This window comes from Rhamphochromis longiceps, linkage group LG12 (assembly GCF_057381845.1).
Source record: "Rhamphochromis longiceps isolate RC_006_pf linkage group LG12, R_longiceps_female_GT1.1, whole genome shotgun sequence".
Taxonomy (NCBI): Eukaryota; Metazoa; Chordata; class Actinopteri; order Cichliformes; family Cichlidae; genus Rhamphochromis; species Rhamphochromis longiceps.
This window is the reverse complement of record NC_140568.1, coordinates 33,602,152-33,618,028: the sequence shown is the minus strand read 5'-3', so window position 1 is coordinate 33,618,028 and position 15,877 is coordinate 33,602,152. Positions and strand designations below refer to the sequence as shown.

Below are 15,877 nucleotides of genomic sequence, written 5' to 3'. Positions count from 1 at the left end.
GAAACCTTTGCTGATTTGTATGAAATAGAAATTCATTCGTGCTAATGAAATCCCCACGTTTACATGCAAAAACTTCACTGTATGGCATTCTGGTGCAAAACAAAAATTTGATTAGACAAGTGATCTCCATTATATGGCAGCTGTGTGCATCTAAAGCCATTAGACACGCATGTGAATTTACAACAAATTACCTTGTGGGCTGAACATGATTAGCAGAATTTTCTGTATTATATGGCGGCTGTGTGCATCTGAAGTCGTTTATAGCAAATTATCTCGGGTGCGCAAGATAATAACTTGAACACACCAGATATAAACATCAACTTACAGGACTTTAGGGAACACCATAGAAAACATGTCAGCTGATTCTAATGTTAAGCTATTCTCACAAGTATTACTGCTTCACTGTAAAAGAAGAGAATAATAGTTTGTGCTAGAATTCTAACATTTCTGTTACTGCATTTACGTCCGGGCGCATATGGGCAGCAGAACGAAAGCAGAAATCTCTTAAATACGAAAATCTGTAAATGATTCAGTATGAGTGTCTAACACATGGAGTAACAGTCTGCTGCGGAGCCAGACCTAGGTGGCTTTGTTACAACTCTCCGTCTGTTTGCTCAGTGATAAAAGGTCTGAAAGAACCAAGGGATGGAAATGAAATCAATCACATCAGTTACTACAAAAACAATGGTGGCTGTACCTGCTCTTTGAAGCGTCTGACCTTGTTGAACATAAACAAGTAATTACATGCTAATTGAGGTAAGTGCGTGAACTCACACAGATACGCACATTCACACAATGCATGGAGACTAATGCACAAAATACAGTACGGGCTCTCTGATGGTGAGGAACTGTGTCCTCAGCCATATGGGACACACACACACACACACACACACACACACACACACACACACACACACACACACACACATTTATCACGGCCCAGATCTTTGTTGCAAATCTCTCTCTCTCTCTTTTCTGGAGGAAAGGACAGCATCCTGTTAGTGCACTAATTAGTTTGCAATAGATGGGAGATTGATCAGGTTGGTACATTTGTGGAATTAGCCAGCCATCTGTAAAATGATGTCATGCTTCGTTTATTGAAGCTAAATTAGCTGCGTGTGAGGCGTGGGTGGCAGCGGTAAGGTGAGGTAATGGGATATGAGTGCAACTGTGAAAAAAGGTGGTCTCTACATGAGTAGGTGCGTGCTGCGTGTGACACAATTTGACACATGAGCGTTTTCTGACGAAATTAGCGATGCACTAAATATGAGGCAACATGAGTTAAGAATAAGTGATTATTATCCCATTGTGGTATAACAAGTGTTAGGAATTGACTGCAGAGTTACATATCTTGTCTGTGCGTGCACGTGTGAGACAGCCAGGAATGAGGAGAAACACAGGAAGAGAAACACTCTGTGACTGGTGTGTGTGCTGCCTTAAATCCTGTGCGTGCCTGCGTGTATGCAAGTGTGCTCGCTGGTTAATTAACTGCTGCTGTACCTTGGCTTGGGAACCTTCTCTTCAGGAAAAGGTGTCCAGGTGGAGTCTGGTGATTTCTGTTCTTTGAAACGCCCTGTGAACGTGTTGGCCACCTCCGCCATGTCATAGGCACACACTGCCGAACCTGGAATACTGCGACGGCACACACAAGCACACACAACTAAATAAACAATCCTCTTGACTGAGCATATCAAAGAAACACCTTGCTATCACCAGGAGACAGAAAAATGGATTTACAATCCCTTCTCAGAAGGGTTAAATCCCTTGAGGATGGCTTATTTTAGCTGTTGCCTGTTTACACTGGGTGATACAGTCAAGTTTTGAGTGTTGTGAAGGTTCTGCCAGATTAAAAAAAAAAAAAGAGGTGCGTTGTTTATCCTCACTTCCCTTAGGTATACAAGAAGACACTTTACACTTTCCTCTATTTTTTAACATAATTTGATCAATTTTTTTCATTAATAAAAGCATTTATTTCTTTTGTTCTCTACTGATCACCATGTCAGAGCTTTCGTGCATTCACTTATGTGTTATTGAATGTAGTGATTTACGGGTTCACACATTCCCGTACAGTAACCTCTAACACTGACTTTCCCCGAAAGCCTCCAGGCATCAAAGTTCATCACCAGTCCACGCTTGGGGCCAAATATGGGCAACAGATTATCTTATTATCACTTTTCATTTTAAGGGGAAAAATACCCATCTTATGATTGCAGTGGAGCCACTGATTTCTTTGTGTCTGTGTGAAATCAATGCATAGCAGATTACTGAGTCACTTTTCTACTTTTTATGCTTTTTTTGTGTCCAGAAATAAAAACTAAGGGCTGTTTACAGAAAGAAACCTCTCTTTCTCTCTCAGCTTGCTGGATTTCCATGCTGTTACATCATGGGTTAAACTCATCATGTAGACATTTGGAAGACAGCAGACACAAGGGTAGCATTATTGAGAGCAAGGTCAGAAAGCTGTTAATTCTTGGCTTAGCTACTAAATTACAGTAATTACCCTCTGCATTGAATATGTACAAAAAGTTAGACAGTCGTATGTCTGTTTATATCGGGCTGCTAACGAGACAGAATTAGCTGGCCGGTTAGCAAAAGTCTGGGCCGTGAAGCAACTCAGCAAGACAATCGAATGACACAAAACCCTGAGTGCTGCCTACTGTCTGAATGTGCTCCCTTCACCCCCTATGAAATGGAAAATTAATGCTAGGATCAAAACTCCCGCTTATAGAAATTTTCAGAGGCACTGCTTCATTGGGTTTTAATGTCCATTAACCATGCTCAATTGCGTTGTCACAAGCAATTGTCTTATCTGCTAAAAAGCAGCCATAAAATGGAAAATTACAATATGTGTGAGCTATCAGCCAAGCTGTATGGCTTTGTGGTAATTTTCAATTTAGATAAAAACTCCCACTGACTGCGAACATGAAAGCCGTGCAGAATATGAATTATAAGAGGGAAAATAAGATTAAGCACCTGCATGTCAAAAGGGCAACAACACTGTTTTGACAGAAGATGTGAATGTTGACCCACTGGGTTTAGAAATTACACGCCGCCAAGAGGCACGGCAGGGACACACGCTACCAACGTTAACAAAGGTCAGACTGTCAAAGTGTTGATGAATTTCAAAATGTCTTTCAAACTGAGAAAGATAATCGGTTTAATAAAGGGAAAGTTCATGTGCTGGTGCATGTGAATTTATCTGAGATGCTGGGAAACGCTGGAAAAAATACCCTCAGCAAAACCAGTTTATTGCTCACTTTTCACTGCTTGTTTACTTTTACCTTCTGTCGTCATTACCTGTTGTAAGGCGTGGAGAAAGTTGCCATCACTACATCCCTCCCATTGATGTGAATGACATCGGTCACAGCCTGCAGGATGTTGAAGTAGAAATGGGAGTCGCCAGGGATGGAGCAGTTCAGGCGAGACTTTAAAAACGAGGTCCACTGCTTCTCCAGAACACGCGGCGATCCGCCTCGGTCGTTCTTACAAACCCTCGCCACCCGTGGAAACACCACCTGAAGAAGTCAAACGTGGGTTATATTTAAGAAGCTTAAGATTTCACCTTGAGATTTCTACAGTCACACATTTCACATCGATAATCTTATTGCTATAAGGCCTTTTTGAATGGGAGAAATTGTAGGTACACCACAATGTGTTAATCTAGGGTTTCGTCACGTTATAGCAAATTAAAGACAGAAGAAAAGTGGTGCATTTGATATGCTGTTAAACAGTCAGCACCTGGCAACAGAAAGTTTAAAGTATACGGCTTCAAATAGGCCCGAGCTCTGTAATTACAACTCTGTCGTAAGTTCACGTAGCCAGAATTGTAATTAGTTGTTGTGACACTATACTTAACAGCTATAAATCTTGCCCTGAACTGAAATTGATGGTGTGAATGGGAACAACCATGCATTTAAAACAGATCCCTACTCACACACCCACAGACAACCACACACACACCCTCACTCTTGCAAACACACCACGACCCTCCGCTTTCCCATTGAACCATGCACAAATATGAATTAAGCAATGCAGCAATTCCAGCTAAGACTCTAGAACCTGCACAGGCCCGTTCAGTGTGAAATTTTAGATTACTGAGATTACACAGTGTATCAGTGGGTCACATTTCTGCACTCGCTAATCTGTGAGCGACTTGGACGCAACTCAATACACGCATATACATAAATGGTCCAAATATACACATCGCTTCGCCAAACAAACGCCTTAGTGGAGGCTTTTTAATTCACTTGTGCACTGAAAGGTTTATCCTTTTGTATTTTCTAGATAACAATGTAACAACCCGACATTAAACCTAAAGCAAACAACTTGCCACAGCGGATTTATCAGTTTGCCATAAAGCACAGACGACTGTTTACATTGTCAGGGTAGGCCAGTCTTTTTCGTAATAATAAAGAGATATCAATTCACTAAATGTTAAATTGCTCTCTGCGCCATCAGTTCTACCACCACATACATAATTATACTGACACTGCTTTCAAAACACCCGGGAGATTGAGAGGCCTGATCTGTATTCATGCTCTGCAGTAACACATGGCTGTCACTTCTGGCAGTGAATCCATTATTTCTATGTTACCTCCGCTCTGTTCTCATCTCGTCCCCTCGGTCTTTCTCACTCTCTCTTATGTGTTTTCTTTCATTTATTCTGCACAATATAAAAAGAATGATTCATTTGCATAACGTATTTTCTTCTACCTGGTGTCCAATTAAACTTTTGCAGGACAGGGCCCAAACCTGGAATGAAGAGATTAATAGAAACGTTTCTGTCCCTATGGTGTAATACCTGAGAAAAGCTTGGGTTTTTTTCCCGTCTTCTTCTGATACTTTGTCTCACTTCTAAGAGACACTTGGGCGGTTTTTCTCATGGGAAACACTGAGAGGGTAGGCCAAATGGGAGCAATGCAGGATGGATGCGGACGTGCAATTCAAGTAATATATTTAGACTTCAAAATGGGATCTCAAGACATCCATATATTTTCTTTTTGAACCTATTTTAGGTGCCGTTTCCTGCCTAGTGTTTATCTGTTGCTGGAAAAGGGTTTGTCCACTTTACTGCTCCTAAAAGCCTCCTTCCCGTTATGCGTTACCCATATCCTGTTAGTTTCCTCGGGCGCTTCCTGATTCTCCCTGTAAATAGGAAGTCACCTCTGATTAGAGTTTAAAACAATAGTGTATGTGCTTACCTTTCCCATTGTATTGTACTCCATAGCAATTTCCCTAAAGAAGAAATAAATGAAGTCTCCATAATTGACTGCCTGGACGAAGTAGGGCTCTGCGAAGGGAAAAAGAAAAACTATTATGAGTCAAAGAAGCATTTTTGCTGTGACAAAACAGTTCTGACACCATATTTCACAGTAAACCGCCAGAATATCTGTCATATTATGCAGAAAGGTAGCGACTGCAAGCCTTGAGAGCCTCAAACTATCATCCATCATATTAGCAAAACAATTCACATGCGAGAAAAGGCGGATTTCTCTATTGAGTTTTGACAGACTGGACTTGTGCTTGTTTCTCCCCAGGGCAGAGTAATTTCAACACTACTTGTGCAGGCTGGCAACATGACTGCATCAAACAGAGCATGTAGCATAAATGCTCCAGCTCTTCATACCGTCATTCATACACAGAGGGACAAACACATGTTTGCACATGAATCATAAAATACAAACACGTGGTCAAGCATGCATGTCCGAACCTTAGGTTTTTTTTCTAACTTGTCAATCAGCCTGGCACTTTCCGACCACAGGGACTGTGTTTGTGTCCCCCACTCACCTTTCAGCCATTTGGAGTCATGTTTGACAGTGCGCAGAGTCGGGCTGTCTCCAAGGCTACGATAGATGACCGCATCGATCGCTAGAAAGTCTGTAACGGTGGCCGAGTACAGCTTGCCATCTGGTGAGCGAACACAGAGGGAGAAAGAGCAATAAGGAGGAAAGATGTAGACGAAGAGGGAGGAGGATGGACAAAAAGCGAAAGACACAGAGAGACATAAAGGAAAAGAAAAAAAGGTGAAGAGAGTAAAGTTAATCAAGACAGAAACATTTGTAATTGGCCAATCTTGCAAACACTCTCCAAAAGCACAAACACTGTAGCCCTGCACTCGCATACAGTCTTCGAGCACCACAGAAAGCCAAAGTCGCACGCTTACATGCACATACATACACACACATTCTTCACAAACACAATCCACCGCTAGCATGACCTCAGCCTGCCTCAGCTATAACCACAGTGGAAACTCAAACTACATAATTGAAAGGATAGCAGTCAGAGGAACCCTGTTGATTACTCAGTGCTTCCAGCTTCTTCCAAGCAGCTCTGCTACACATTAACTGGTCAAGCTAGGCATTTACTCTTGTCCTCTACTTTAAACCGGCAGGGACAGATCATCAATACTGCCATAAATCGCTTCACAGCAAATGTGTATAGGGACTGGATGTCTTTAGCAGCCCGTGGGTTCATTGCACCAGAAGAATCTCACCACGCCGACGGAAAGATGACTCATTCTGGTCACATCCATGTGTGACTTATGTTAATCTTGAGCATTTTGAATGGAAGTGAATGAGAGACAAAGAGAATCACAGAAAATAGAAGGCGTAGACAGATGAATCTGTTACCACAGTACTATTAAAGTGTTTCCAAAAGGCTCCAATAAGAAGAGCAATGTAGCGCCAAATCGAATGACTTGCTCTAGTGCATGTAACATAGATTGGCTTTCTTTTTTGACATGTCAGAGTATTGCCATTAGAGTAAACCGCAGGGTATTAAGAAGAATATTAAATACAACCGCAACTAATCCCTCACTCAAATACACTCAACTTTCCCATCTAGCTCAAACTGTTCCCAGTGTTAAGTAACTGCAGATAGGAGAAAATTGGGATTAATGTTTTTGCCTCATGGCATTGAATGAAGAGTAGAAATATCACATAAACTATTTTAACCTTATGGAAATTTGGGTTTCTTTCATTTTAACCCAAAGGACAGTGACTGAAGTTTAAAAATCACAGTGATGTTAAATGCATTACAGATCGCTTTCAGTTTAGCATGCGCAGAAATGTTTAATCTTACCAGCAAAGAGGGCAACGTTGGCGTGCTTGGCATCATACGGACAGCGCGCCATTCCACTGATCTCCTCTCCCTGAGCCTCCAAGGTGTCAATCTAAGGTCAGGAATGAGATGAAAGGTCAAGAGGGGGTCAAAGCAAAGTGGTGTGCGGTGTCAAACAAAACAATGTACTTGAAAAAAAACTTAGGAAGTCTTGGTTCCCAGTTGGAGGTAAAACTCTAGCAGAGGAAATGTGTCAAAATGTCAAGACAATCAAAAACTATAGGGAGCACTTAAAAAGTGTTGAAGTGTGAGTCATAATAAAATAGCCCTCAAAAAGCAGCCCGAGAGTGTATCAATCTAACTAATATCACTTGTATGCCATTCTGGTGTCCTGCTGAGGGCTGCCAAAGCAACTGGGAAAATCTCAAAACTGTCATGGAGGGTGGAAAAAAAGACATTTCCGCAGCAACACGTTTCACAGTAGTGGTTTGCTTCCCCCGTCATCCTTTATCCTTCAGCTGTACTCATTTTAAAGAAGCGTTATAATGACCCTCAAGACCGATCTTCAGCCCATTTACAGCACCGCTTTCCCCTGTCCTGATTTCTAAAGCTTGCGCTTTTGTTCTGAAGAGAGGAAAAATAAATTAGCACACAGCCCTGAGCTGGGAATGTGAGAATTTTTCACAAAACCAGAGTACGGCTGCCGTTTTTTAAGTCGTATTTTGCAGCACAAACTTTTTCATGTGCTAAGAGCTCTTCCTTGGGCAATGCTTACCTCCTGATTTTGTATATTTCATAAGACATACTAATTTTAATTCTGCCCCTAGACAATCTGAAAGTTGTCTTTTCTCAGCATTGTGAGTTAAGTAATTCAATTTTGTTATTCAGTCACTCAGCAGTCTCGTTTCTTAGAACTATTTTGAGCCATTGTTCATTGTTTAAAAAGTGCTAGTTTGGGCCTCCTTAGCGCGTTGATCACTGTGAACTGGAGTCCAGTCCAGTTTGGTTACAGTGCAATTGGCAGAGCATGGCAGAAAATCAGATGTGGGTGAGAGGTCACTATCATCCCACCGTGGGTAGGCTTGTCTTCCCCAGCATGCCTCAGGACACTCTCTATGGCTTAAGCTCAGAGAAACACACACATGCACACAGAGGACAGGCTGCGCTGCGCTGACCAGAAGCTGAGGTCAAAGAAGATTACAATACACACACTTACCCAACAGTTCACAAATACATAGTCATTTTTCTTCTCTATCGCTGCTTCTATCTATCCCATACTCTTCTTCCTTGCTTCCCTTGCTCTCGACAAAGAGGTCCGTAGCTTGCCAAGGCTGCAAACTGCTTACGCCGCCCTTTCTGGTTTCTAAACAGGTCATTTTGTTTTCTATTCCTGTCTCGGCGGAAACGGTTATCATCTGCCCACTAAAAAGGTCACACACACACACACACACTCCGGCGCAACGCTAAAAAAGCTTGCCAGAGAAATTGTTGAGGCTGATTTGGCAGAGAATATTACAAGTGACCTTTTACAACAAACACAGAGCCACCAGCGGCAGTGTATTTCTCGATTTCTCATTCCTTCTGTTTCTCCAGAAATTGTGGAAAGACAATATATGGAAGCAAGCTGGACATATATTGTTATTAGATTGGGGGGAGGGGGCTGTAATTATAGATTAGACTGAGTTAACCATAAGAGACGTGAGTAGCTGAAGGTCATGTGTGTCTACTGAATCACAGCGTCTGTGTGTACAGAGTGACATGGGAACTTAGTTAAGCTTGAAACGTCAGCAGCTTCTGTGTCAGCTACCTAACACAAACGCTCCCTCCTTCTCTGACACATCACAAATGCACACTCACATACTCTCATACCAAAGGAGCAACCCCCAGCACTCCATCTCCTCCGCTGGATTTCACCAAGGTAGTGACCTTTGTCTACTGGGTTTGGCCGGCTGTCATTAATCTATTCCTGCCGTTTGAACAGGGGAAGACACTCCCAACCCAGTCGCAGATAGCGCATGGCTTCAGTCTCCTGTCAAGTTTGCATGTGAAGAGAAACAACAGCCGACTTCCATGCCGTTGTCTAAAGCAATAACCAGTGGGGTTTTTTTGAAAGGGCAAAAGAAATCTATAAAGCAGCCACACTAAACCACAATGTTTTTTTAAACGCTACCATGAAGAAATTTGATGTCTAAGCGGCAAGATGGATTCTTATTCCTTTACCTTGTTTACCCGGAAAATGTTATTATACTGTCAACTCCACTTGCTGCAAAAAAGAAAGAAGTGCTTCAACTTAGTGGGAGCACAATTCAAAGTAATTTGAACAGTGGCGCTGTCACACTTTGTCAGGCCTGCCTTAAAAGCGCACTGATCTATAGGGATCTACTGTAGCTTAGCAGAAGAATGTACAGCAACCTTGGCTGGGAGCACAGTGCATCTAGATGAATTAATTACTACAACAGCGCATTGGTGTTTTCCATAGGCTATATGCTAATTAATTAGACAAATACAATGTAGATCCAAAACATGCCCATCAGGAGTGTTTTAATTGGTTCAGCATCAGCACCAGTATTCGGGGGGTGAGGGACATGTTCTGATTCCATGTCTCTGTTGTTTTTATGAGGACGCTTTTATGGGCTTTATTTATCATTGCTGAGGGATTTGTGAAATCTTACTGAGGACAAACATGGGGTAAACTGAACCGGCGTCCCACTTATGAAGTGTTTGCTCGGAACAGCTTCCTTGAAATATCCCAGACTTGTTTATTTAATAGAATAAGCACAGTAAAGGGCATATTTACTGAGACATATCCATTTGCAAAACTGCGCTTCCAAAATAATGCATGACTTAGGCACCTCATGAAAGGCCAGCCACTGTCAGACTATACTGGCACTGGCATACTGATACATTTTTACATGGTGACCTAAAGTCAGTAGTAGCACGCTTTTAGACCCAGAAAATTTATTTGTATGCCATCCATACACCTGCAACAACCTTCCACATCTATAAAGGTCAAGTGTACAAGTTCACACCTGGACCAGGAGCAGTTGTATAAACCAAACAAGGACATATCTCCTGGGGAGATTAATAGTCATGGCCCATTTCTCTTCAACCTGTTTCTGAGCAGTGGGAGGGTGAAAACTTTCCCCAACCACCTTTTACACCAGAGCAGGAAATTTAAGGAATTTAAGCAGCTGCTGAAAGAGATACGTGTTTAGTTTGTTTTATGGGGGAAATAAAAAAAAAATATATATATATAAACTAAAATTACTGATCTTTTTGAATACACTTTGCTGAAGAATCCCTACACAAATATAACAATTGCTTTTGTTAATTATGTGTGGTTACTATTGAAGAGTTATTCATTAATTAATGAATGCTTTTGCAGTGTATTAAATTTGTATTGTCTTTTATTACGTGTCAGTCAGACAGCCTCTGGAAAAGCTGCAGCAAAAAATGGCATGCATGGAAGCATTTTCACCTCGTCGTTTCAAATGCAAAGAAGAAGAGATGAAATTTCCCAGTACACCTCAGTTAGCCAGTATCAGGTCTAAGACGCATCACCTGGGAGTCACTGCCTCCAAGACTCCCCACTGATTTCCCCTGCTTCACCCGGCAACAGGCGATGAAACTGACTCCAGTCATATATCAGCCCAGCTGGACGGAGTGTTTATTATTACAACACAGCAAGGGAGTGACAGAGGGAGAAAGCAACAGAGGGAAAGATGGCGGAGTGGTGGGAGAAGTGGAGGGGGGGGATTAAGGCTGGCGGGAGAAGAGGAGAGGTAGGAGGGAGGATGAATAGAAGAAAAAAGGGAGTTGGGTGCTGTGTGGTGCTAAGGGAGAGGGCTGTGCCATGCTGCCGAGGTGTCTGCCTGTGTTTTTTCTATATGAATGCATCTGTGACAGTGCATGTTTTTTTTTTTAATGTTGACACCACCAATTGAAGAAGCAGCTAATAAAGAGAGAAAATTGGTAGGTTTGTTTAAAAAACATAAATGTCAGAAACTCAAAGTCAGGTAAAATCAGAGGTAACCAGGCAGGGGGTTGATGGAAAAAACAACACAAAAACCAACATGAGGTGTTGCTGGTTTGGGCGGTTGCCCTCCCTGCCCCCTCTGTCTCCCTCCTCTGTCTTCCGCCACCTTTTCTCCCCTTCCATGCCTCCCTTTCCCTCCCGCTTGCCCTCGCAGCGCTGTTGATTAATGTGGGATGAGGCTGGCCCCGAAACAGAAGCTCTTTTCAGTGCTGTCACACTGGGGAGATGGAGAGGCAAACTGTGGCCAAGGTGGATTTAACCACAAGCACATATACGCACACACAAACACACACAAATACACTTCTGACCAAGCGAAGTGGATGAGCCCAGCACGCCATCAAAGGTCTGGTATCTGCCCAGAGAGTTTGCCAGCCTGCCAGCAGTACAGTGTGTGTGTGTGTGTGTGTGTGTGTGTGTGTGTGAGAGAGAGAGAGAGAGAGAGAGATGCCTATTTTAAAATGTACACAGTTCACAGTCAGTGTTTGCATGGGTGCACATTTTCTTGTATATGTGTTTCGTGTGGATTTGTATCTTTGCGCCCATAATCAGTCATATTTCTTGCATTTTAAAAGGTGTCAAGACTTTCTTGTAATGATTTTGGTAATAACTCAGTTGTTTCCTGGCTAAAACAGCTATTTTATTCAACTAAACATGAGTGTTTTAGTAGGTGTGGAAGGGCAGTTGCAAACACATAAATTCACTTGGGTAAGGTAGGGCAGGGACTGAGCAAATACGAAACATGAATTTTAATGATCGGTGTTCTTTAAAGAACAATAGTTGCCTTTTTTATCATACCGTTATTGACTGAAGTTTGACTTTTAACATAAGTGATCAATAAAAAGCATCATTTTTATACCACAGGCTGTGTGTAAATGTGGAGTTCTTTTACCAAACCTCACACTGATGTACAACACTTCCCCTCCCTTCCCATTAACTTCAGCCGACTAGCAGCGACGTCAGTGCAGCAACAGCTAAAACACAAACCTTGAAACCATAACCGGAGGCGCTATAAAAGCTAACCATGCCTGATAAATGCAGAGACATAAATTCCACTTTCCCTATTGGAGGAGTCAGTGAATTGAAAGACGTCCACTTTGTGTGCTTAGCATGCTGAACCACAAAGGCAGTGGAGCGAAGAGGTCTTGCTTTTCTGGTAAGCAGATCTGCTGAACCAAAGCAGGGGCGTTTTCCCCACAGGCCACCTAGATAACATCTCTGTGTGCTTTGACCATCACAACACATCCTTATAAACCACAGAACAACACCCTTCAGGACAGGACTGCTACTAAGTCTCCCTGTCCTTTTGTCTCTATTACTGTCTGCATGTCTATCCGACTGTCCCACTGTCCCACATTCTTCCTTTTCTGTAAGGTGTCCTTCATACTGGGTCTGTCCGGACAGCAGTGCATAGTATTTGTACAGTATTACTATGATTAAACCTCTGATACTGATCTTTGGTTGGTTTCCAGAAGATTTGTCATAGAGTATGCTAAAAAAAATTAGACAAATACCAATTAAAACTTTAATATTTTCCAATATTTTCAACTATTGCTTAGCAAACTTAGTAGGTCAGTCAAGCTGAACGAACTAAGACTATAATGGCAATTATGTTCACTTTTTCACACTGGAGCATCAGAAACATCAGATTTATGTCGACAGCAAATAAAAAAGGTTCAATTTGAACACAGCCCATCTGCTTTTAACGTTTGTTCATCTCCTTCCACGTATGCCAAACTTTAATCATCTCTCTGCATCTGCTTTTTTATTGGCATCTCTATTTTGGTGCACAAAGTCAATCTTAATGTGTACCTGTGCTCTCCTTAGTGACTCATAGGAAATAAAATGCACCATTTCTTTTCGTGGTTTTACTTTTCCTGAAGGAATCTTGATGCTATTCCATAAATTGAATATGGCCGGAAATGTGTTTTCAGGAAAAGGTTAAAACAGATCTGGCAATGTGCGAGCATGCATGAAAGCAGGTGAGATTGAGTAGTTTTCTCTGCTTCTGAACTGAGTTTGTCAAAGTACACCTGGAGGTAAAGGCACAGGAGGACGGCCTGCTGAGTTGTGAAAGTCATCCATCTATGTCCGTGGCTCCATAGCCCACCCCCTCTAAACTCTCACATGGCTGGGGTCAAAAATCCTATAAGTGTGTGTTATGTGCGTGTGTGTGTGAAAGAGCAAAATGATAGATGTGAAAAATGTCACTGAGATAAAACAAAAGTGGGCAAGAGCACAAAATAGTCATTCGTGTGTGTGTGTGTGTGTGTGTGTGCGCGTGTTTTCCTACCTTGTAGGTCCGACAGGAGGGGTTGAAAGCATTTGTTCCACAAACAAATAAGGTGTCTTCATTTTGCTGCAGAAGGACTTTGATGAAATTGTGACACTCATCCTTCGGGGAGAGCAGGGCAGGAAAAAAAGAAAGAGAAAAAGAAGAAAGGAAGTCCATGGTGACATCTGTATCTGTAGCCACATGTGGGCTGTTATTTTTTTGCTTTTCTGTCTTTTGAAGTGCAGCATGTGGCACGCGGTGAGCAGGGAGAGGCATATGTAACAAACACAGTATCGTGACATGCATTTGATCACGGCACATAAAGGCAAATCCGCAGGAGATTTTAATGTGCCATTTAACGTCCTCTCAAACAATAATTAAAGTGTTATTAAGTTCAGGAAAAAAATAAAGTTATACAACCACGAGATATGAAGATTCCCACTGATATGCTCTATAAATTCTGACAGCAGAAGGTTATATGAACTGCAAGAAGTGTGTTATTGCACCTTCAGGATCTTGTGTCTTTAAAATGTGTGTTAAGAGTGTCTGTGTGTGTGAGGGAGAGAGAGAGAGCAAGACAATGAAACAGAGACTGTGCGCAATTACATCAGTTACAGGTTGTCTGCCATGCAGTGTGTGACTGACAAAAAAAATTGGAAAAACTCGAGTGATGTTTGCTCTACAAATGATGTTGTAGTGTGTGTTTCCTTACCTTATGCTTCCCTTTCATTCTGCAAGTGTCCACATCTCCCTGTCTGGACTTCCATGTCATTTTCTGTAGAAAAAGATGGAAGTTTAACTGAAGCTAAAGAGAAAAATAGCGAGTCACAAAGAAAGCAGGCTAAACAGTGAGGTGGGAGGAGGAAAAAACAGACAGCACTATGGAGCTCAATAACCCATCTATATTAAGATCAATAATCATCATTTGAGATTCTACATCATTGATTTCTCTCATGAGGCACCTGCTCTGAGGCAAACTTTATTCTAAGTTTGTTTGGAGATCATTTTACCTCCTTGAACATCGAATTTTCTGCCAGAGGGAAGGAAATACAATACTGACCCCGGATCAGAACAGACTGTCCAAGGACAGATCCGTGGACAAATCTGTGGATTAATAGGCTTGCCATCCTTGCGTGTGCACATACACACACACGCACTGCCTTGACGTGTGGATCAGCCCTCTTTTACTTGTCACTGGACTACAAACAGACATACAGGTAATTATACTTAAGTTATAGCCATGCACACAAATGTACACACACATACACACCACGTGTGTCCCTGGCTTGTGTCACCTGAGGGTCAGCTCCCAGCCGCAGGTTCAGACCACTATGTACCTGCCGCTGTTGTACAACATGTTTGGAGCTCAGCCACTGATTAAAGACCCTCAGTCATCAATCAATCTGCGCGTCTCCCACCAGCCTTTCATCTGCAGCCTGCTCTCATTAAGACCCACTTGCCAGGCTCTGACATTGAAGTGGATGAGGTGGAGGGATTGCTGGTTGTTGCATACACGAGAATGGCCTTGTCTGAATTCTGTTTGCATGCATTATGTTTAGGGCATGCGATGCCAGCAAAGAGTGGTTGAAATGGAATAAAGAGTGGGTTATTACAGTCGAGGCCCTATGTAAATATGAGGCCCCTTTTTGGAATAATTTGAAACTATACAATGGGATCTTCTTCACCTCTGCATCCATATTGTCTTTCTTCTGCTACTCATCTAACCTTTGCTTTCGCTCTCCATTTCCTGCTCCTCCCCCTTCTCCTTCCTCCCTCTCGCTCTTCTTCCGCTGTCCCCTCAGCTTCCGTTACGCACCCATCAGACCTCTGGCTGTCCCACTGATGAGCGTGGATGACGCAAGCTAGCTGATTGATTAAATAATCTTCTTAACAGGGTCACCATTGCGAACGCGCCAGGTCCAATCGGTGAGCGGGTGAGTAAGACTGCTGGCAGGCACACAAATGCACCCACATGCACATACGTACACACTGTTGCAGTCAGAGTGAGGTTACGCTGTCAATCACGCAGAGAACAACACATCCTCAAAGAGGCAGACGTCTCACTCACCTTACTGAAAAATATCTCTTCACTGTTGGCAGTGTCTGTGTCCACTGTGTATATATGATCCCTGCAAGTGATTGAGGGAAAGCGAGTGAGGAAGGGAGAAAGAGATTGGGAGAAAGAAGAGGGAGAGATGAGAAGAGGTCAGACAGCAGCAGACAGTCAAAATTCAACAAACAATAAACCCATTTCTTTTCTTCCCTCTCTGTTTTCCCCCTGCAGGCAGCAAACAGCGTCAGAAAATGGGGCTTTGTATAAACTTTGTTCAAACTTCAAAAAATGACAATAAACAAAAGGAGGCCAGATCTATTTGCTCTGTCAGACAGAAACAGTCAACAAAGGTTCGGAGCGCCGTGGCGCAGGCCTGGGGACAAAAGCCTCTTTGTCCCAGAGAAAGGTCTTGGTGGGGGGTGAGGGAGGAGGGAAGGCTTGAGACGGGAGGTGCCAA

General features: G+C 42.6%; 1 protein-coding gene across 2 annotated transcripts in view; it reads right to left on the bottom strand.

Annotated features, from left to right (window-relative positions):
- Positions 1–15,877, bottom strand: part of sema6a (sema domain, transmembrane domain (TM), and cytoplasmic domain, (semaphorin) 6A) — a 103,124-nt gene that overhangs the window by 30,997 nt on the left and 56,250 nt on the right. For both annotated transcript variants that reach the window (XM_085425930.1, XM_085425931.1), the window contains exons 4-11: positions 15,436–15,496; positions 14,080–14,142; positions 13,386–13,487; positions 7,081–7,171; positions 5,788–5,907; positions 5,202–5,290; positions 3,298–3,515; positions 1,501–1,632 (exon numbers count right to left, since the gene is read on the bottom strand). In XM_085425930.1, the coding sequence (XP_085282056.1) occupies positions 1,501–1,632; positions 3,298–3,515; positions 5,202–5,290; positions 5,788–5,907; positions 7,081–7,171; positions 13,386–13,487; positions 14,080–14,142; positions 15,436–15,496 (876 nt within the window). The remainder of the gene's footprint in view (positions 1–1,500; positions 1,633–3,297; positions 3,516–5,201; positions 5,291–5,787; positions 5,908–7,080; positions 7,172–13,385; positions 13,488–14,079; positions 14,143–15,435; positions 15,497–15,877) is intronic.